Raw genomic sequence first — 22,229 nt, 5'->3', positions numbered from 1 at the left:
ATAAAAAATAAATGTTTTTTCAGTTAAGATTAAATGGGAGCAAGCAGTATATTTAGAGAGAAAGAGCCAATGGAGAAGGTAACGAGAGGAAATGATTTCAAGTTCAGTTCAATAGGGCAAATAAGAACTCCTCATGTACCATTTCTCCCTACTCTGTTCCAGAAATTACTTATTAGTTGATAGATTTTATTGTTCATTCATAGGAAAAATGCTTTCCTCCATCTAAATAGCTTTTAGAGTTTTTCATATAGTGCCCTTGTGTGACATAATAACGCATTAAAATTTAATAGCTATCTGGAACCTTTTAAATTTTGTTTTGATTAGAAGTTGGAGGGTGGGGATTGTTAAAATTCTTAAGACTGTTCATAATTTTCCAAGGACGTGTGTGAAACTAAATCACCTACTGACAGCCACTTTTTGTTTCATTTCCCTTTCTTCATAGCCACTGGTTCTTAATGATGCTATTTTGGCCTTTTCCTAAATGCAAGACTTTACTGACAGAGTAGGCTATCCTCAAAGGTGCTGTTCCTAAAATCGTTTAGGTCTCTTGGGCTGCAAGGTTGGCCACTGGAAAGCACAAGGGACTGCATTTCTGTGGCAGCAGCCTTGAGGAACATCATTAGAAACCATCAACAATAAAGATAGAAAGGCAAAGATCACTAGAATAACCTTACTGTTAGCCATAGAACACTACAGGGTATCTGGTAGTTTGCTGTCTGTGTGACTTTCTGGACCTTCAAAATATGGGCATGACTTTTTTTTTTTTTTTAAGGATTATTTATTTTATAGAGACATTTTTAAAAACTGACCATTTTATTCATTGTCTAACAGTACGAGGATGTCGTCCAGGAAAGATTGTGCAGATGACTGAAGCAGAAGTTCGAGGCTTATGTATTAAGTCTCGGGAGATCTTTCTCAGCCAGCCTATTCTTTTGGAATTGGAAGCACCGCTGAAAATTTGTGGTATGTAATCGGGTAAAGTTGAAAACAGTCTATTTTGAATACCAGTTTTCCTCCCCTAATTAAATTGAAGGTGATCTAGAGAAAACATTTAAAAATTTTTGTATAAGAGAGATGGATAGGTTTGATAACATAAAATATAAAAATTAAAACTTTCATAAAATAGTAAGTTACAGACAATATTTTTAATATACATCAGATAACAAGATTGCTATTCACAGTTTTTAGTTCTTAGAAACAAGACAGACAATACAATAGAAAGATCTTTTTTTTAAGGCAGATTTTAGAAGAAATTCAAAGGGTCAATAAATGTAAGATCCTCAGCCTCACTAGTAATCAGTGAAATGCAATTTAAAAACAAATCCTAAACTCTAGACATGTCGGAAAAAAAGTCAAAAACTGATAATCCACTGTTGTCAAGGATGTAGAGAAATGGGCATTTTGGTGTACCAGTTACAAACAAACTAAAGTTTGGGTGGCAATATGGCAATATCCATGGTGGCTTCTGGCCAAAAACAAAAATTTACAACCTTAGGTTGAGTGATCACATTGTTTTAGCCAGAAAAATTGTTGTACAAAAAGCGTTTTTTATAGTTCATGTAACAGTGGGAAGTGGTATAATTATCATTGGCTTTTGGCTTGATAACTGGTAGTGGCTGTTTGTGTGTATGACATAGCTTTACATGGACTTTGATGATGGACTTAATCATCATCTTTTGCTCGGTCAAGGACTATTTTTATATGTAAAAATTTTCACTGTCCTGCATGTTTCTTAGTGGTCCACATTCATACCTTGTAATCTGCAGATGCTTAGTGTGTTCTTTACTTTTTCTCCTCTTTCTTGTGTTTATTAAGTCATGTGCTTGGTGCTTCTTGGTACAGTATCTAGCAAGTAAAAGATATTAGCTAAGTAAATGTTTGTTGAATAAATTAATTTGCTTAGAATATCACCTTTAAGTAAGAGGTAATATGATATTTTGTGGAGTAGAGCCTGGCTGGCTCAGTTGGTAGAGCATGCAACTCTTAATCTCAGCGTTGTGAGTTCGAGTCCCAAGTTGGGTGTAGAGAGGACTTAAAAATAAAATCTGAAAAAGAAGAATTTTGTGGAAATGATCAGTCTCTTCTATGAATTTAAATGAAGCAAATGTAGTTACTTGTAACATTTTAAAATGATTCCAATTCTCTGCAAGATACTCTTTAAAATGCTTTGATACAGAAATAATTGGAGGGTAATAGAAATTAGTTATACTAAATATTTCTAAATTCTGGCTGTCTCACTCTTGGGTATAACAAAGTAATGTTAAACTACCAGATAATAAGAGCAACTGTAGTAGTTATCTGTTATATAACAGATTACTCCAAAACTTTATGGCTTAAAACAGCATGAATTTATCACCGCACTGTTTCTATGAGTCAGGAATCCAGGCACAGCTTAGCTGGATCCTCTGGTTTTGGGTCTCTCACAAGGTTGTGATCTAGGTGTGATCTGGGACTACATTCATCTCAAGGCTCAATGATGAAAGAATTCGGTCCGATGGACTGAGAGCTCACTTCCTAATAAGTGTTTGGCCAGAGGCCTCCTTCAGTTCTTTGCCATGTGTGCTTCTCCATAAGGCAGCTGGCTTCAGCATCAAGAATGAGAGATGGCAAGAGAGTACAAGCAGATTGGAACTCGTGATCTTTTGTAACCTAATTTCAGAAGTGACAGCCCATCCCACTTTTTCTGTCTCCTGTTTGTTAGAAGCGAGTCACCAGCTCCAGCCCACATTCAAGGGGAGAGGATTACATACGGGTGTAAACATTGGGAATCATTTGAAGCTGCTTCCCACAGTAACCAAATGCTCTAAAATTGTCTTTTTCTATTTTCAGGAGATATTCATGGACAGTATACAGATTTACTGCGATTATTTGAATATGGAGGTTTCCCACCAGAAGCCAACTATCTTTTCTTAGGAGATTATGTGGATAGAGGAAAGCAGTCTTTGGAAACCATTTGTTTGCTATTGGCTTATAAAATAAAATATCCAGAGAACTTCTTTCTCTTAAGAGGAAACCATGAGTGTGCTAGCATCAATCGCATTTATGGATTCTATGATGAATGTAAGTAAAAATAAAAATTTATCTTTTATTAATGGGAAAATTCCCTAATATTCCCTAATATAATTTTCCAGTTCAAAAGATTTCTTTTGATTCATTTTTTTTTAATATAATTTATCAGGCATAGGACCAAGAATAATCTTTCATGGAAGAAAAACCTGAAACCAGGAAACATATTACCAATTAAACTAGTTCTTTGGGATCTCTTAAGATCATGGTATTTCAGGTTGACTGCACCTTACTCAGCTGAAAGGGCCTCTTGTAATTAATCAGTTCATTTGGCAAAATATCCACGTGAAACAGAGGTCACTATAGATAATAGCCTCTTTTTCTAGTATCTATTAAGATTTTAGCTCTCAGCATTCTTGGGATAAGATGGAAATTTTCATTGGCCCTGTGTCACAAGAAATATTCACAAGTTGTAGGTCGCCTGGGTGGCTCAGTTGGTTAAGCTGCCAACTCAGTGTCTGCTCAGGTCATGATCTCACCTTTCGGGAATTTGAGCCCCACATCCATGCTGTTAGTGCAGAACCCGCTTGGGATTCTGTCCCTCCCCGGCACACGTGCAGTGCTCTCTTTCTCCCTCTCTCTCTTCCTCAAAATAAATAAACTGAGATAAAGAAGGAAAAATATTGAGAAGTTCTATGGAATTTTTTCAAAGTTTAAGTTTATTATTGGAATTTTAATTTGTGCCTATAAAACAAGAGAGATGAGGATAGCAACTACTCAGGTATATTTTACTGTACTCTTTTTCTTCGGTAAGAAATTACCGATTTCCTGTTTTGTAGTAATGTTTCCAAGTGTAATTACTAAATTACTACATTTGCATTGGTCTTTTGCTTTTGTTAGAGTATGGAAAAGAACACATGTTTGGTTAATTACAATTTAGAACCAAATACAACGATTTTCAAATTGAATTTATTGTTTTTTGGTGGTGAATTCTCCATTGGAATCTATTTTTGTTTTTTTCCTTCCTTAAATATGGTAGACTTCTATTCAAACTCCTATCTTCTTGGTTTGTATAATTTGACAAGAGGAAGTGTGTATACCAGGCACTACTCTACACACTAGGAATGCAGCAGCGCACAAGACAGATCATCTCTAGTCTCGTGGAGCTGCGTTCTACTAGGAATGATTCTACATCTGATTTTACGTGGCATTTTTACTTCTAAGGTGTAATGTATGGTTTCAACTGTTCAAATCAGACCAGTAGACAGGAAGCAGATTGTAGTGCATCTAACTATAACCACTTTTCTAAAGCTATATGAGGAATAGAGGTGTGTTTTTAAAGAATAAAATATGGGCTTGAGTATCCTCAAGGTTTATAGAAATGACATCAGTTGAGCTAATGTACATGAGAGCAGCTTGTAAAAACTGTTTTGAGTTATACTTTTTCACAGAGAGGCAGGTTATGGCATAAAAGCATAGGAAATTAGTGCTGTGTCTTTCATCGCTCCCCAGCGTTAGTTGTTGCAACTTCTTGCCAAATTCAGGAAGATCAAGTAACTCTAAAAAGGTGAACATACACTTGAGATTTCTCTTGTCGTAGCTCTTTATGCTAGACTATAGGAAAATTATAGCCTTTGTGTCTCTATTTATACTTTATGTAGTGCTAAGTTGTAATTCACTCAAAAGTGAATACCATGGAAGCATTTGGAAATTGTCCTTTCTTGGCAGTAAATTTATGCTGTGTTACTCAATGCATTAGAGTTAAAATGGACAATCTCCAGAGATACCCCTTTCACTTTTGCTTACTTATTTGGCTAGGTATTCAACTAATGTACACATTGAATGGAACAGATAAACTAGTAGTCTGTTAGACTATTTCAAAGTGACTATATTATAGTGACCTTAAGAGACAAAAGGATTTGATATGTGTGTTCCGTAAAATACCTAGCACAATCTTTCAAGTTTTTTTAACTTTATGGAAGGTGTTGAATGTTCATTAAATTTATTACCTTTTTAAAAATATACAAGAAGCACTCATTACAGAAAAAACAAAGTGCGGTATAAAGAATAAAGTTGAAATTATAATCCTGTGGCTATGAGATAACAAATGAAAACAGTTTTAGATTTATTTCTTCTATTTGCTTGTTCTTTTTATAGGCAAACGAAGGTTTAATATTAAATTGTGGAAGACCTTCACCGATTGTTTTAACTGTCTGCCTATAGCTGCCATTGTGGATGAGAAGATCTTCTGTTGTCATGGAGGTAGACTAGTAAATTTGCTTTATGGGTTTTTCTCACTGTCATTCCATTGTTTGGAAAAGACCTACAGTAACTAGGATGCACACTGTGGAAAAATATAGCTGTGCTTGTGTAAAAGGTCAAATTATTAAAACTGTTCTGAACATGGCTAAAATCTCTTTTAATAACTAGAAATTTATGAAGCTTTATACAAAATGAATGTTTAGTTGAGTACTTATCTTTAAAGAATTTCACATGTGAGGAGGATAACCAGAGTTTTATTTGAAATAACGTATTCCCTTTGCTTCAGTTTTGATAGAAAGATACCACTACTGTCAGTCAAAATGAGAAGATCATGATTACTTTCCTGCCAATATTAAATACCTTTCATTAGAATCCAAATGAAATTGGGTTTATTAGTCCCACATATCAAGAGTTCTAGGCTGTATGTAATATGTCCATTTTCATCCTAAAGATAATTTTTGATAGAATAAGTTATTCTGTATAACTTTTAAAGTAAGCAGGAATAGGTGCCATGAAAATATATAGATTGTATATTATCTGGCTGTCTTAAGAAATTAAAAACCTATTGATAAAATACATGTTTCCAAAAAGTTAAGATAAAGTATATTTCAAAACAGATACTGACTAATGAAAAGGATTTAATTATGTCAAAGCACTTGTAGAAGCAATAGTTTTTATGCAGTCTGGAAAGGGAGAGAATTGTTGGACACATGTTTATGGAAGCCTGAGTTAGAAGGATGGAGTAGACTTTGAAGAGGTGTAAAGAATTTGAGATGGTCTTTTTTATTTGTCTAGTTAAAGGAATGTGTGAGCACTAGCCTAACTAGAATGTCAAGCACATAGGGAATAATGAGTATCAGATTATAGAGATTTGAATACTGAGTAAAGTAGTTTGTTGAATGGTTTAATAACCATATTGGGTTTTTGTACATGGAAATAATATAGTAAAAATACTGTAAGAAAATTAGTGTTTTATATAGTTATATAAATATTATTTATAATTATTATTTATTAATATGCAGGAAGAATTAAAGTGAAAAATGCTGAAAAGATAGATGTACTTGTCTAGGCCTGAGGTAAAAAGCGATTTATTCTTGGAGCACCTGGGTGGCTCAGTCAGTTAAGCATCCTGATTCTTGATTTCGGCTCAGGTAATGATCTCATGGTCTGTGAGTTTGAGCCCTGCATCAGGCTCCATGACGACAGTGTGAAGCTTGCTTGGGATTCTCTCTCTCTGTCCCTCCCCAACATGTGGGAACACATGGGCTCCCTCTCTCTCTCTCAAAATAAATAAACATTAAAAACATGATTTATTCTCTGATAGAACATGTTACTATATTAATTGAAGTATTTTATAGTAGATCCTAAACATTTAGGAAATTGTAGTTCTTGCACATTAGTATACTTAAAAGTAGAAATTAAGAAGTTATGTGTTGGTACTTGGATTATCCATAAAAGAGAAATAATAGTTTATGTACTGAAGATTGTGAAGTGTTTTCATGTGCTTTTTCTTATCCTTGTGATCAACAATTACACTTTACGAAGATAATGAGCATGTTGCAGAGAGATGTAGGAAGGTCTTACAGGACAGTGAGGCACTTAAACTTGGAAGTAAACATCTTTAAGATTAGGTGGTGAGAAGTGACAAAAGTGGTCGGAAGGATTGGAATTGGGTATATTCCTGGAGAAAGGCAGAGAATGGTTGGAAAGAAAGAAGAATGGTAAGATTTCTAACTCTGTATATTGAAGATAACATTAGAAGGAACACATTACATATTTTTAATTTCAGATAGTGACTCTACTTTGATTAAATGTTGCTTTATTTAAGTGAAAATTGTTTAGATGTCATTACTCTGACCATCTTTTATTTATAGGACTGTCACCAGACCTGCAGTCTATGGAGCAGATTCGGAGAATTATGAGACCCACTGATGTCCCTGATACAGGTTGAGTATATAGAGAAGTTTAATTGTTTTATGTAAAATATTGACATATTTGAACTTAACTATATATTTAGTTGAAGATTGGTTTATGTAATAAATAATAGAGCTTTTTCAATAGTAAGCTAACTACAGATTACTTGCAGTAATATATTTTATTTCCCACTACTTACTTCCCAAGGTGCAATACTTTTAAGTTTCATATTTAACTGTAGTATGGTTCTTTCAAACTTATTTATCACAGAAGATCTTGTTAACTGATTCCCTTTATCTTCCTGTCATTCTAAATTCCTTCATTCATATCAACATTGATTATGTCCTTCAAGGACTTGTTAAAAAGTAGTCAAACAGAGGTGTCTAGCTGGCTCAGTTGTTAGGGCATGCGACTCTTGATGTTAGAGTCATGAGTTCAAGTCCCATGTTAGGAGTGGAGCCTAGTTAAAAAATAAATAAATAAATTGGCCGCGGGGGGCATGCCTGAATAGCTCATTCGTTGAGTGTCTGACTTCTGCTTAGGTCATGATCTCACGGTTCGTGAGTTCAAGCTCCACATCGTGCACCCTGCTGTCAGCGCAGAGCCCATTTCAGATCCTCTGTCTCCTTCTCTCTCTGCTCCTCCCCCAGTCTTGTTCCCTCTCTCAAGAATGAATAAACAGGGGCGCCTGGGTGGCGCAGTCGGTTAAGCGTCCGACTTCAGCCAGGTCACGATCTCGCGGTCCGTGAGTTCGAGCCCCGCGTCGGGCTCTGTGCTGACAGCTCGGAGCCTGGAGCCTGTTTCCGATTCTGTGTCTCCCTCTCTCTCTGCCCCTCCCCCGTTCATGCTCTGTCTCTCTCTGTCCCAAAAATAAATAAAAAAAACGTTGAAAAAAAAAAAATTTAAAAAAAAAAAAAAAAAGAATGAATAAACATTTATTTTTGTTAAAAAAATAAAGTTTTTTTAAGGATTTTTAAAAAATTAAAAGTTTTAAAAAAATTTTTAATGTTTATTTATTTTTTGAAAGAAACAACACAAGCTGGGGAGGGGCAGAGAGAGAGGGAGACACAGAATCCAATGTAGGCTCCAGGTTCAGGGCTGTCAGCACAGAGCTTGACGTGGAGCTCGAAGTCACAGACTGTGAGATCATGATCTGAGCCAAAGTCAGAAGCTTAAACTGACTGAGCCACCCAGGTGCCCCAAAAGTTTTTTAATTTTTTTTTTTTTTTTAAACGTTTATTTATTTTTGAGACAGAGAGAGACAGAGTGTGAACAGGGGAGGGGCAGAGAGAGAGGGAGACACAGAATCTGAAACAGGCTCCAGGCTCTGGGCTGTCAGCACAGAGTCTGACGCGGGGCTGGAACTCACAGACCATGAGATCATGACCTGAGCTGAAGTCGGACGCTTAACCGACTGAGCCACCCAAGCGCCCCAAAAGTTTTTTAAGTAAAATAGTTTTTCTTGGGGTGCCTAGCTGGCTCAGTCCATGGAGTATGTGACGCTTGATCTTGGGTTGTGAGTTTGAACCCCACTTTGGGTGTAGAGATTGCTTAAATAAAATCTTTAAAAAATAATAATTTTTCTTAGCTGAGGATACAGTTGCCTTTTAAAAATTACCATTTAGTTTTCTGGTATTTTTTTGCATCTTCTATATTTCACATTTGTAGAGCTCAGAAAGCTGTAGAGATACATGGTGAGTTTGTGAAAAATTTGTGAAAGAGTAATGAAAGTTAACTGTTCAGATGTTCAGAATAACTCTTAGGTAAGTGAAGCAAGTCAAAACAAAAGCAAATTAAGTTCCACTTGAGGATACATTGCTCTGTTGATTAACAAATGAGCCTCGTGTAATTTTATAAATAAATTCTGGACACAGTGGCCTAACTTTTCTGTTGGCTTTTAGTGGTAATTATTCATAGTTGAGTGCCAGTGTATGTACTAAGATGTGTACTAATCATGGCATTTATATTCTTAAAATGCTATGATGGGGCACCTGGGTGCCTCACTCGGTTAAGTGTCCGACTTCAGCTCGGGTCATGATCTTGCAGTTTGTGACTTTGAGCTCCATGTCGGGCTCTGTGCTGACAGCTCAGAGCCTGGAACCTGCCTCAGATTCTGTGTCTCCCCCTGTCTCTGCCACTCTCCCCACTCACACCCTGTCTCTCTCCCTCCCTCTCTCTCAAAAATAAATAAACATTAAAAAAATTTTTTTAACAAAAAAATAAAATGCTGTGATAACCTGTGAATTGAATGCAGTAAAATTCTCCTTTTCTGTTCACCGTTTGCTTAAAACATCAATACCTTTGTTGGTGGCATTTTCTGACACAGTGTTTATGGTTTTTCCACATCACAACCCATTCTCCAACACTTACGTGTCTAACATTTAATTACACTAATTCCTGAAGTTAGCCATGACTCCACAGGTTAAGGGCTTCATTTCACAAGACTGCCCCCACACTACTGCCCAGCCACAATTCTGGGATTCCCACAACCACTTCCTCAGATGCTTTACTTGTATTTATCAGTTTATCATAAAGGGATACAACTCAGGAACTAGGAGATATCGGTTGGGGAACAACTTCCACACCCTTTGTCATCAGTGTGTTCAACAACTGTAAGCTTCCCAAGTCCAGTTGTTCAAGAGTTTTTATAGAGCTCAGTTTCCAGCCCACCTCTCCAGAGAGGGGACAGCTGAAAGTTCCAGTCGTCTAATCATATGTTTAGTCTTGCTGTTGACTTGCCTCATTGTGAAGTGCTTTAGGGGATCTGGATCACTTCATTAGCATACACTCAGGTGTGATGGAAAGGGGCTCCTTATGAATAATAAAAGATACTCCTGTCTGGTCGTCTGGGTGGCTCTGTTGGTTAAGCATCCGACTTTGGCTCAGGTCACGATCTCATGGCTTGTGAGTTCAAGTCCTGCTTCAGGCTGTTCGCTGACAACTCAGAGCCTGCTTCACATTCTGTCTCCCTCTCTCTGCCTCTTCTCCACGCATGCATGCCTGTGGTCTCTCTCTCTCTCAAAAATAACTAAACATTAAAAAATAAAAAGATACCTCTGTCACTCAGGAAATTCCAAAGGTTTTAGGAGCTGTATGCCAGGAATAGGAACAAAAACTAAATGTAGTTTTATGATATCACACTGTCTTACCATTAAAAGCATTAACATAAGCAAAACTGTCCTTTCTCTCGGTTTCTACCAGACTTTTTTTTTTTTTAATGAATTTATGTTACTGGATTCGTTGTCCCATCATTTGTGTAATCAGACCCACCCTTTGTATGTTGTATTCATCAGTTCTCAACAACTTGAATAGGATTGCCTAGAGTGCCACAGGGGTCTAGAAAATCTTGGTATATTAAGTATGTCATGTAAATAAAAAAAGATGTTTTAGCTTACTGATGAGAGGATTGTTTATTGGTAATTTTTTTCTTCTCAAATTTTTATTTAAATTCCAGTTACAGTACAGTATTGGTTTCAGAATTAGAATTCAGTGATTCATCACTTACATACAGCATCCAGTACTCATCACAGCAAGTGCCCTCCTTAATACCCATCACCCATCTAGCCCATCACCTATCCACTTGTCTCTGAATTCCACATATGAGTGGAATCATATGGTATTTGTCTTTCTCTGACTTACTTCACTTAGCATGTATACTCAAACTCAATCCATGTCATTGCAAATGGCAAGGTTCTGGGTTTTTCTGTGGTTGAGTAATATTTGTGTGTGTGTGTGTGTGTGTGTGTGTGTGTGTGTGTGTGTGTGTGTGTGTGTATACACACCACATCTTTATCCATTCATCAATTGATGGATATTTGGGCTCTTTCCATACTTTGGCTATTATTGATAATGCTGCTTTAAACACTGGGATGCATGTATCCTTTCGAATCTGTATTTTTGTGTCCTTTGGGTAAATCGTAGTGCAACTGCTGGACCTTAGGGTAGTTCTATTGCTGACTTTCTGAGGAACCTTCATACTGTTTTCCAGAGTGGCTCTACCAGTTTGCATTCCCACCAGCAGTGCAAAAGACATCCTCTTTCTCCACATCTTCGCCAACACCTGTTGTTTCCAGTATTGTTAATGTTAGCCATTCTGACAGGTGTGAGGTGGTATCTCATTGTGGTTTTAATTTGTATTTCCCTGATGATAAGTGATGTTGAACATCTTTTCATGTGTCAGCCATCTGTATGTCTTTGGAAAAATGTCGATTCATGTCTTCTGCCCATTTCTTAACTGGATTGTTGTTTTGGTGTTTGATAAGTTCTTTATAGGTTTTGGATACTGGCCCTTTATCTGATATGTCATTTTCATGTATCTTCTCCCATTCTGAAGGTTGCCTTTTAGTTTCGTTGATTGTTTATTTGCTGTGCTTTTTATGTTGATGAAGTCCAGTGGTTCATTTTTGCTTTTGTTTCCTTTGCCTCTGGTGACGTGTTTAGTAAGAAGTTGCTGCAGCTGAGGTCAGAGAGGTTGCTTGCCTGTGTGTTCTCTAGGATTTTGGTGGTTTCCTGTCTCACATTTAGGTCTTTCATCCATTTTGAATTTATTTTTGTGTATGGTAAAAGAAAGTGGTCCAGTTTCATTCTTCTGCATACTGTTTTCCAGTTTTCCGAACACTGTTTGTTGAAGAGACTGTCTTTTTCCATATTGGTAATTTTGTAAAGGGGAGTTGTTTATTCATCAAGTAGAGTTGGACTAGATGGTTACTAAGTACATTTCCTACTCTTAAGATCCAAAGAGTCTATAAAAAGGTAGGCATTTTTTGGTTTTTATCCTGCTCTACTTGTTCATTGTACTTGAATCTTAACCATTTCCTACTTCTAGATAATTCTTACCCCTTTCAGGAGATCTCTACTGTTCTAATCTCTTCCTTTTGTTTTGACTATTCCTTCTCAGTACTTTTTGCTCATTCCCCTTTCTCCTTTCTCTGCCTGTGTATTAAATGTTTGCTTCCTCAGAGTTCATTTACTGGTCTTCTCACTTGACATTCCCAAGGTGGTTTGAGTCCCTCCTAAGATTTATACTACTATATGAGTATGATGAAGATACTCAAATATTTTTAGCTCTGACTTCTTATGCCTGACACTGAAGCCAAGGATCCGTTCTCATTTTGTTCATCCATATTTCATTTAAATCCTCCAGGCTTTTATAGAAAATGTTTTCTTCCCTCAAATTGATCATTAGATCAGATACAATTCCAGTGAAATCTCAGTTGGGTTCATAGAATTATACTAACTGATTCAGAAATATATATGTGAAAGTAACCAAGTTAATCCTGGAGAAAAGCATCTAAAGTGGGGATACTACCCCTACCAAATATAAAGATTTTTTTAAAAGCTTTAGTGTGTTACTGGCTTAGGGATAAATAAAATGGATTAATTTAATAGATTGGCCCCCAGAAATAGTGAAGTAGCCTCTCTATTCAGGAAATGCTGCTGGGTTCAATTGCTTGTTCATATGGAGTAACTAGGTATAGAAGGAACAGCCTTTTTCCATATATTGTGTGCTTAGAGTGTGCCATGCACATATTTCTTGTATGTGGGAAGAGTTGGGAAGTGCTGCTTTCAGCCAGGCAAAATTATATGGGTGGGCTAGCAAAGAGTGGCTAAATTCAATAGTCTGGGGTACTAGGAAGCAAGTGATTGTTACTCTTTATTAGAGGGTAAGAGGGCATGAGAAGAAACGTGATACAGATATACTTTATAAACTTTATTTTTTTCATTGTTGTGTTTTTATTCTTTAAAGGTTTGCTCTGTGATTTGCTGTGGTCTGACCCAGATAAGGATGTGCAAGGCTGGGGAGAAAATGATCGTGGTGTTTCCTTCACTTTTGGAGCTGATGTAGTCAGTAAATTTCTGAATCGTCATGATTTAGATTTGATTGTCGAGCTCATCAGGTATGAAATCTAAAACTTTTGAACATTTTAATATTTATTTACACAGATCTGCTTTTTTTGTTTTTGAGGAAACGAAGATCTAAAACTAATTATGTAAGGAAAGTAGTAGGAGAGATGAAGCCTATATACCTTGATCTCACAATTAACAATCTAATGATTTGTTAACCCTTTCTCATCCTCTAGGAGGGTGTTTCAAACTAATTTATATTTTGCAGTATACTACAATGCTGGCAGAATTTTTGGCACTTGTCTGAAGCTTTCTAGAAATACTTGATCCCATTTTAATATGTTTATATGTATTTTAGATAACAATCAAATGACCATAGTATTAAAGGATACTTTTGAGAACACTTGGAAAAATTCAGTTATAGACTGGGTGTTAGATATCAAGGAGTCATTGTTCATTGTTTAAATCTTAGGATAATAACGGTACTATGTAAGAAGGATGTCCATTTTTTAGAAATACATACCCAAGTATATAGAAGCAAGATGACAGGTCTAGGATTGGCTTGAAAATACATCAGCATTGGGGCGCCTGGCTGGCTCGGTCAAAGGAGCGTGCACCTCTATCTTGGTTGTGAGTTCAAGCCCCACGTTGGGTGTAGAGATTACTAAAAAAAAAGTAAAATACATTAGAAAAAAGGGAGAGTAAATGAAACAAATGTAGCAGAATCCTGGTAATTATTGAATCAGGATAGTGAGAATGAGAGTTTATTGAACTCTATCTCCTTTTGTGTGTCTTTGAGCTTTCATTATAAAAATACATACTTATTTTTAAAATAAAGTTTATTTAGGTTTACTTTTTTTTTTTTTTTTTTAATGTCCACCACCACTACTATATTCTGTACTCTTCAAGGAGGGGATTGTGATTTGTTGACTTTTAAATATCCATTGCTTTGTTGTTGTTGTTGTTGTTGTTGTTGTTTTAATGTTTGTTTATTTTGAGAGTGAGTGCACACGCATGCAGGGGAGGCACAGGTGGGGGGGGGGGGTAGAGAGAGAGAGAGAGAGAGAGAGAGAGAGAGAGAGAGAATATCCCAAGCACAGAGCCTGACACAGGGCTCAAACTCACGAACCATGACATCATGACCTGAGCCAAAGTCTAGAGTGAGACCCTTAATTGACTAAGCCACCCAAGAGCCCCAAATATCCATTGCCTTGTAAACTTACATACTGCAGCGTGCACTTAGTGTTTGAATAAATGAATTAATTAGCAAAAGCTTATTTTAATGATTTGATATGTCAAGTCCTCATGCTCTTTAAAATATGACTGGTAAATACATTCAGTGAAAGACATTTTTATAAATCTTTTCTGTTTACTTCTGAAAGTACTAAAAGTATTTGAAATTTCTAAGTGTAATACTTTTAAAGATTCCTTGTTTTTTCTTTGTCTGTTAAAAGGAAGTTTGTTAAGTAGATGCTGTGCCACAGTACTTCCCTTTTTGGGAGAGCTTTGCTCCCTATGACACTTGACTACTTTTCTTTGTGATCCTATGGATAAACAAAGAAGATTGGTTTCTCTTTTTCTGCATATGTTGTATATCACAGGTCTTCTTCCTACCAGAATTTCCTAACTCAGTTGAAATGAAGTCAAGTCCCCAAATCCTTTGCTTTTGCAAAGGTTTGGTAAATACTGTGTTTATGATTTAGCTAATTAATAGAAGTTTTCTACTAGATAACAGTGCAGAGTTGCTAAGTTTACTAATAAGATACCCACTAATAATCAAGATACCCACTAATAATCAATTTTTTTAGCAATATATTTCCCTTCATAGATCTTTTCAAAAATAGATGATGGGGGCACCTGGGTGGCTCAGTCGGTTAAGCACCCATCTTCAGCCCAGGTCATGATCTCTCTCTCTCTCTCTCTCTCTCTCTCTCTCTCTCTCTCTCTTTCTCTCTCTCTCTCTCTCTCTCTCTCTCTCTCTTCTCTCTCTCTCTCTCTCTCTCTTCTCTCTCTCTCTCTCTTTCTCTCTCTCTCTTTCTCTCTCTCTTTCTCTCAATAAATGAATAAAACTTTTAAATGATTTTTTAAAGAAGTCAGATTATTGAACTACCTTGGTTTGGACAGTCTTTTTCCAGACACTTCCAGAATCCTGTTCTGCTTATTTTCAAACCTATCTCTAAAATTAAGAGACTTCTGATGGGAAACAGCACAAACTACACATATGTCCTTTTACAATAAACCTGTTTAGTAAATGTATGAATGAACAAGTGAATAAGACTAGGAATTAAAAGGATACACTGAGTTCCAAACACTGTGGCCGAGCTGGAATAGATAAGGTGACCAAGATCTTAACAGAAAAGGTTAATATCTAAATTCTACCATGAGGGAATTACAATAGGAACATGTACCTGATACTATAGTAGGAATTCTTTTAAAATGTAAATTGTTTTGGAGGTACTTCTTATGAGCAAGTATTGTAGGATAATTTTGTTTAATCAAAGGATGCCTAAAAGACTTCAAAAATTATTCTTGCCTACTGTAAATAAATATAAAATATTTATGTGTTATTGACTTTACTTCTCAGAATTGTAGAGCTGAGAAATATAAATTGTTTAAATCGTTCAAATTGACAACAGACTCTAGAAATCATGTTAAATCATTAAAGAATTAAGGGTTCTGAAGTTGTGATATAATGTCATCAACAAAGAAGTACTAGGTATGTAAGGTTCCTGTAGACACTATACCTATCAGCATACGGAGAGCCTTAGAAATGGTATGATTTTTAAACATTTTATTTATCATAAGTGTACGATTTCATTTAAGCTAAATCCTTGCCATTATAGAAAAGGCATACTAAATATTTTAATATTCTAAGACAAGTTGAGAAATAAAAATCAAGCTTCCAAAACAAAACAGTGTTTAATTTTAGGTCTTTGTCACATTAATCTCAGTAATATAGACAGTTGAGAATCAGCTATAAATAAATGTGTTTTTTCTTTTGACCTTTCCTTTCACAGGTGGTGGAAGATGGATATGAATTTTTTGCTAAACGACAATTGGTAACCCTATTTTCAGCCCCAAATTACTGTGGCGAGTTTGATAATGCTGGTGGAATGATGAGTGTGGATGAAACTTTGATGTGTTCATTTCAGGTATAGTATAAATACATATATATCAGTTTTATTCAGAAGTGATTATCACTCATAGACTTGTTAGAGACTTCTGTTTTCATTCGCAAATGCTCCGGACTTTTTGGTGTATATCAGGTATTAGAGTTTTAGAGAGCCTAAGTTATGTCAGTCATTCTTGATGCAATGTTTAAGTTGTTAAATTCCTGTATGACTTCTTGAATAGGGGCTTAACCTGCTAAAAGAATGTGAATTCAGTTAATAACTTAGGTTTTGTTTCCTTTTGCTAGAAATAGACCAACTCTGGCTTCATAGTGTGCTACTTATAAATCATTCTTGTTCACAGACTAAAACAACTTCAGTGCTTTATTTTTGCAAAGGGTATTTTATGTGCCTCTCCTGCATATACTATATGTCTGTTTCTTTAAATGTGGACAGGCTTTTCTATCCCTCTTTCCCTTTATTTTATTACTATTTCTGTCAGCTAGTACACCTGAATATAAACACGTGACTTCTCATTTATAATTTAAGGATAGGAACTAGACCTTATCTTTCAGCATTTGCCATAGTGGAATTGGATTTCTTCTTCAGTGAGACACTGTGATGCTCTGAATAGTTCTAAGAAATGCTTCTTAAATCATTTCTACACACTTGTATGTAAATACTGAAATTTCTATCTATAATGTAGGTTAAAGCTCTGTTTACATCCACCAGAATAAATACAATTAAAAAATCAGATAATAACAAGAATTAATGAGGATGCAGAAAAGTTGGGAAACTTCATATAGTGATGGTGGGAATGGAAAATGATGCAGCTGCTTTTGGAAACAGTGTGGCATCTCCCTAAAAAGTGAAACATAGAGTTTCTTTGTGGCCCAGCAATTCCACTCATAGGTATACCGAAAAGAACTGAAGGCAGGTACTCAAATACAGGTATATGCATATTCATAGGAGCATTCTTTATAATTGCCAAAAAATGGAAACAACCCAGATGTCCATCAAGTAAAGAACGAAAACAAAATGTGGACTATCCATAAAATGGCATATTGTTTGACAATTAAAAGTAATGAAGTACTGATACATGCTACAGCATAAATGAACCTCAAAAACATGATTTCAGTGAAAGGAGCCAGTCACAGAAGACCACATATTGTATGATTTCATTTATGTGAAATAGCCAGAAAAGACAGATCAATAGAGAAGAATTAGTTTTTCCTCAGAATTGAAGGAAGTTAGAGTAGTGGAGAATGATTGCTTATGGGAGCAAGATTTCTTTTTGGACTGACAGAAACTCTAAAATTAGATTACAGCAATGGTTGTACAACTGTAAATACTTTTAAATCATCGACATGTACATTTTAACTGATATGATACATAAAATATGTAAATAATTTTTTTAAGATCTACACATAAAAATTAAAGCATTTGTGACTATCCTCTAAATAGTGGCAGAATTATTATTTTATTGTTTCAAGTTTTTATTTAAATTCTAGTTAGTTAACATATAATGTATTCTTAGTTTCAGGAGTGGAATTCAGTGACCCATCACTTACATATAACACCCAGTGCTTGTACAAGTGTCCTCCTTACTACCCATCACCCATTTGTTTTTTTGCTCCTAATATTTTATAATGTAATAAAATATTAGCATTTAATACTAATAACCAAATGTCAATAGCTTTAAAATATGAAAACCACAAGCAGTTAGAAGATATAATGGAAAATACAATTCTGTTTACAACTGATATTAGATGAGCAAATATACTATGGAATAAACATTGTGACTGATCCATCACCCGTTTAACTCATCCCCCTGCCCACCTCCTCTCCGGCAACCCTCAGTTTGTTCTCTATAGTTAAGAGTCTGTTTTATGGTTTGCCTCCTTTTTTTTTTCTTTCCCCTGTGTTCATCTGTTTTGTTTCTTAAATTCCACACAAGTGAAATCACGTGGTATTTGTCTTTCACGTATTTCGCTTAGCATAATACACTATAGCTCCATCCACATCATTGCAAGTGGCAGGATTTCATTCTTTGGATTGGCTGAGTCATATTCCATTGTATGTTCCATTCATCAGTCAGTGGACATTTGGGCTCTTTGCATAAATTGGCTATTATTGATAACACTGCTATAAACATTAGGGTGCACGTGTACTCCATTTGTTCCTTTGGGTAAATACCTAGTAGTGCAATTGCTGGATCATAGGGTAGTTCTATTTTTACCTTTGTGAGGAACCTTCGTACTGTTTTCCAGAGTGACTGCACCAGTTTGCATTCCCATCCACAGTGTAAGAGGGATCCCCTTTCTCCACATCTTCGCCAACACCTGTTGTTTCCTGTGTTGTTAAATTTAGCCATTCTGACAGGTGTGAGGTGGTATCTCATCATAGTTTTGATTTGTATTTCCCCAATGAGTGACATTGAGTATATTTTCTTGTGTCTGTTAGTCAGCCTTGGTCTTTTGACTCATAAACTAAATGTTCTTTCCTCACCACAGAGATATATTAATTTAAAAAATTTTTTTTACTTAAATCTAAGGATTGGGTAGTTGATAGGATTTGTGTGTCTAAGGTTTTGAATTACCAGTGGCTTGACAGATGATAAGAATATTCAAATATTTAGTCATCTGCACACTTTAAATGTGAGAGCTGTCCATGGAACTTTCCTGTTTTCCGTACTTTTATTGAACCTTTAAAATTTATGTCATTTTTTGAAAAGCCCACTATTATAACAATAATTTTTTTAAACCTATTGCACTTGAAAGAGTAACACTGTTAATAAATTATTTATTTTAAGATATTGAAACCATCTGAAAAGAAAGCTAAGTACCAGTATGGTGGACTGAATTCAGGACGTCCTGTCACTCCACCTCGAACAGCTAATCCACCGAAGAAAAGGTGAAGAAAGGAACTCTATAAAGAAACCATCAGATTTGTTAAGGACATACTTCATAATATATAAGTGTGCACTGTAAAACCATCCAGCCATTTGACACCCTTTATGATGTCACACCTTTAACTTAAGGAGACGGGTAAAGGATCTTAAATTTTTTTCTAATAGAAAGATGTGCTACACTGTATTGTAATAAGTATACTCTGTTATAATATTCAGCAAAGTTAAATTCAAATTCAAAATTACCCATTAAAGTTACATCTTCACGTATCACAGTTTTTAAAGTTGAAAAGCATCCCAGTTAAACTAGATGTGATAGTTAAACCAGATGAAAGCATGATGATCCATCTGTGTAATGTGGTTTTAGTGTTGCTTGGTCGTTTAATTATTTTGGGCTTGTTTTGTTTGTTTTGTTTTGTTTTTGCTAGAATAATGGCAAATATTAATTTTTTTTTTCCCTGAACATTTTTACAAGTGAAATGTGGGAAGAGCTTTAAAGACATTCACCAACTATTATTTTCCCTTGCTTATTTACTTATGTACCTGTTTAATCTTACTAAGAAAACTTATGCCTCATTACAGTAAAAAGGAATTTTAAAGATTGATATTTTTCAAAAAAAATAGACCAACTATCCAATCCAGTGATTGAATCAAACAGTTTGACTGGGCAAACTTCACAGCTGATAGTGAATATTTTGCTTTATACAGAAATTGCCACTGATTTGGATTTGTGCACTCTAATTTTTAACTTATTGATGCTCTATTGTGCAGTAGCATTTCATTTAACTTTAAGATAAGGCTCATATAGTATTACCCAACTAGTTGGTAATGTGATTATGTGGTACCTTGGTTTTAGGTTTTAATTCGCACGAAACACCTTTTGGCATGCTTAACTTTCTGGTAACACCCTCACCTGCATTGGTTTTGTTTTTTTTTTTTTTTTTTTTGGGTTTTTTGTTGTTGCTGTTGTTGTTGTTGTTGTTGTTGCTATTTGTTTTTAGATCCACAGAACATGAGAATCCTTTTTTGACAAGCCTTGGAAAGCTGACACTATCTCTTTTTTCCTCCCTCTGTACGAAGGATGTATTTAAATGAATGCTGGTCAGTGGGACATTTTGTCAACGATGGTTATTGGGTGCTTAACTGTCTAATATTGCCATGTGAATGTTGTATACGATTGTAAGGCTTATGTCACTAAAGATTTTTATTCTGATTTTTCATGATCAAAGTTCATCCAATATTGTATAGACATGCTTTGTAGTGAGCTATAGTAGCAATAATTTCTGTACATGATCAAGGGTTTATTGCAGCATTTCTTTTCCTGTTCTCTTTTTTTAAAGGGTTAGTATTAACAAGGAGTAGAAAAGTCAACATAAGGATTTTAGAAGGAGAACTTACAGGACACAGATTTGAGATACTTTGGATGCGACCCTTTTGGATGTGATTCTAAAAGCTTTTATTGAGTATTGTCAAATTTGTAAGCTTCATAGGGATGGACATCATATTTATAATGCCCTTCTTCTATATGTGCTACCATTGATGTGAAATTCTTGACCTTAATATTGTCTTTGAAAATGTTAAATTGAGAATTCTGTTAACTCTTACATTTTATGAATTGGCGTATTGTATTTCTGCAAGAGATTTGATTTTCAGCACAGTGCAAAGTTCTTTCAAATGCATATGTCTTTTTTTCTAATTCCATTTTGTTTTAAAGCACATTTTAAATGTAGTTTTCTCATTTAGTAAAAGTTGTCTAATTGATATGAAGCCTGACTGGTCATTTTATTCCTTTTTTTTTTTTTTTTTTTCTTCCTTTACAATGAGACATTTAAACACACATTCTATTCAAACAGATTTCAATATCTTTCGCATATACTGAGTTGATTTCTTTTCTGAAAGTGTTCTTGTATTGCATGTGTTCTATTAGGTTAGATCACATAGGCTTTTATGTAATGTGATTTAAATATCCTAATTGAAATGTAAGGTGAGCAGTTTCTAATAGAATTTTAAAGTAATCATAGTGAAGGAAGTCTAGAAAAATAAACCTTTGGCAGGAGACAAGGCAGTCTTTTATTAATCTCTGTATTAGTCAAAACACATAAATTTGAATTTGACTTACTATGTTTTTAAAATAATAATTCATCCTGGTCAGTATTGAATATGAAAAAATAGTAAATTAAGGAAAGTAATATTGGTCACTGAATGAAAGGATGGAAATTTATCATGTTTTAAAAATTACTCGAGCAGTAGGATGCCTGGCTGGCTCAGTCAGAGGAGCATATGACTCTTGATCTCAGGGTCATGCATTCAAGCCCCACATTGAGTATAGAGATTACTCAAAAAAATAAATTCAGATTATTTGAGGAGTCTTAAAACCACATTACAAGTTTCTGTCATATAATGTGTTAGTTACAAAGATTACTTACTTGGTAACAGTGCCACTTCAAATAAATAAAACTTCATTTCTTAGGAGAAAAATACCCGGATTCTAGTGTCACTGATTTATAGCATCCTTCCTCTCTGATTTTTAATGATTTCCATATTCAAATTTATCTTTAATCCAAATGTCATGACATTTAAAATCAAACATGCTAATGTGATGGATCACATGGATTAGGTTAAATTTTTGCTAGTTCTTGAATGGAAAGAATCATTTGCAATGTACTACCCCTTGTGTTTGAAGTTTTAACAAATTCGTTGTTTTAATTTTGTTTGTGGACAAATTTTAATCATGATCATCCAGACTGGTTTGTACAAAGTGTTGAGTCAAAATGCCAGCAAGAAGAATTTTAAAGCTTAAAAGGTGGTTGGTAATTGGAAGTGTTAACAGTGTTCAGAGGATATATATGTCATTCAAAAAGAAAACTCATATGAGGGAAAGCCAGGAACATCTTGAGATGTGTCCCTAAGGAATATAAAAAGTGTATTCTATTGAGCCAAGGAACTGAAGTAACATCTTCGTTTATAAGTGCAGTTCTATTCCTTTGTCTCCTTGGCAACCATAACTCTTGAACCAAAAGAACCAATTATTTTCTGTCACATCTTTACGCTGAAAATGTGTTCAGAGAAGGAAATGGTCAAGTTTACTCTGCTCCTGGTGCATTAACCTCATTAACCTCATTTCCTTATGAATCCAGCCCTGAATCAGAGCTGTGCCTGAGAAGACCCTACCTACCTGACTAGAC

General features: G+C 35.3%; 1 protein-coding gene across 1 annotated transcript in view; it reads left to right on the top strand.

Annotated features, from left to right (window-relative positions):
* The window catches only part of PPP1CB (protein phosphatase 1 catalytic subunit beta), a 42,533-nt gene extending 21,728 nt beyond the window's left edge, over nt 1-20,805 (top strand). Inside the window, 8 exon segments of the mRNA XM_019448605.2 lie at nt 832-963; nt 2,830-3,060; nt 5,164-5,268; nt 7,143-7,214; nt 12,929-13,060; nt 13,063-13,079; nt 16,044-16,178; nt 18,949-20,805. Of these exon segments, the coding sequence (XP_019304150.2) occupies nt 832-963; nt 2,830-3,060; nt 5,164-5,268; nt 7,143-7,214; nt 12,929-13,060; nt 13,063-13,079; nt 16,044-16,178; nt 18,949-19,053 (929 nt within the window). The 3' untranslated portion in view covers nt 19,054-20,805.
* The last annotated feature ends 1,424 nt before the right edge of the window (nt 20,806-22,229 follow it).

Source organism: Panthera pardus, unplaced genomic scaffold (assembly GCF_024362965.1).
Source record: "Panthera pardus isolate Hobbes unplaced genomic scaffold, ASM2436296v1 HiC_scaffold_26, whole genome shotgun sequence".
In the NCBI taxonomy this organism is placed as follows: Eukaryota; Metazoa; Chordata; class Mammalia; order Carnivora; family Felidae; genus Panthera; species Panthera pardus.
This window is presented reverse-complemented; position numbering and strand designations above follow the sequence as displayed.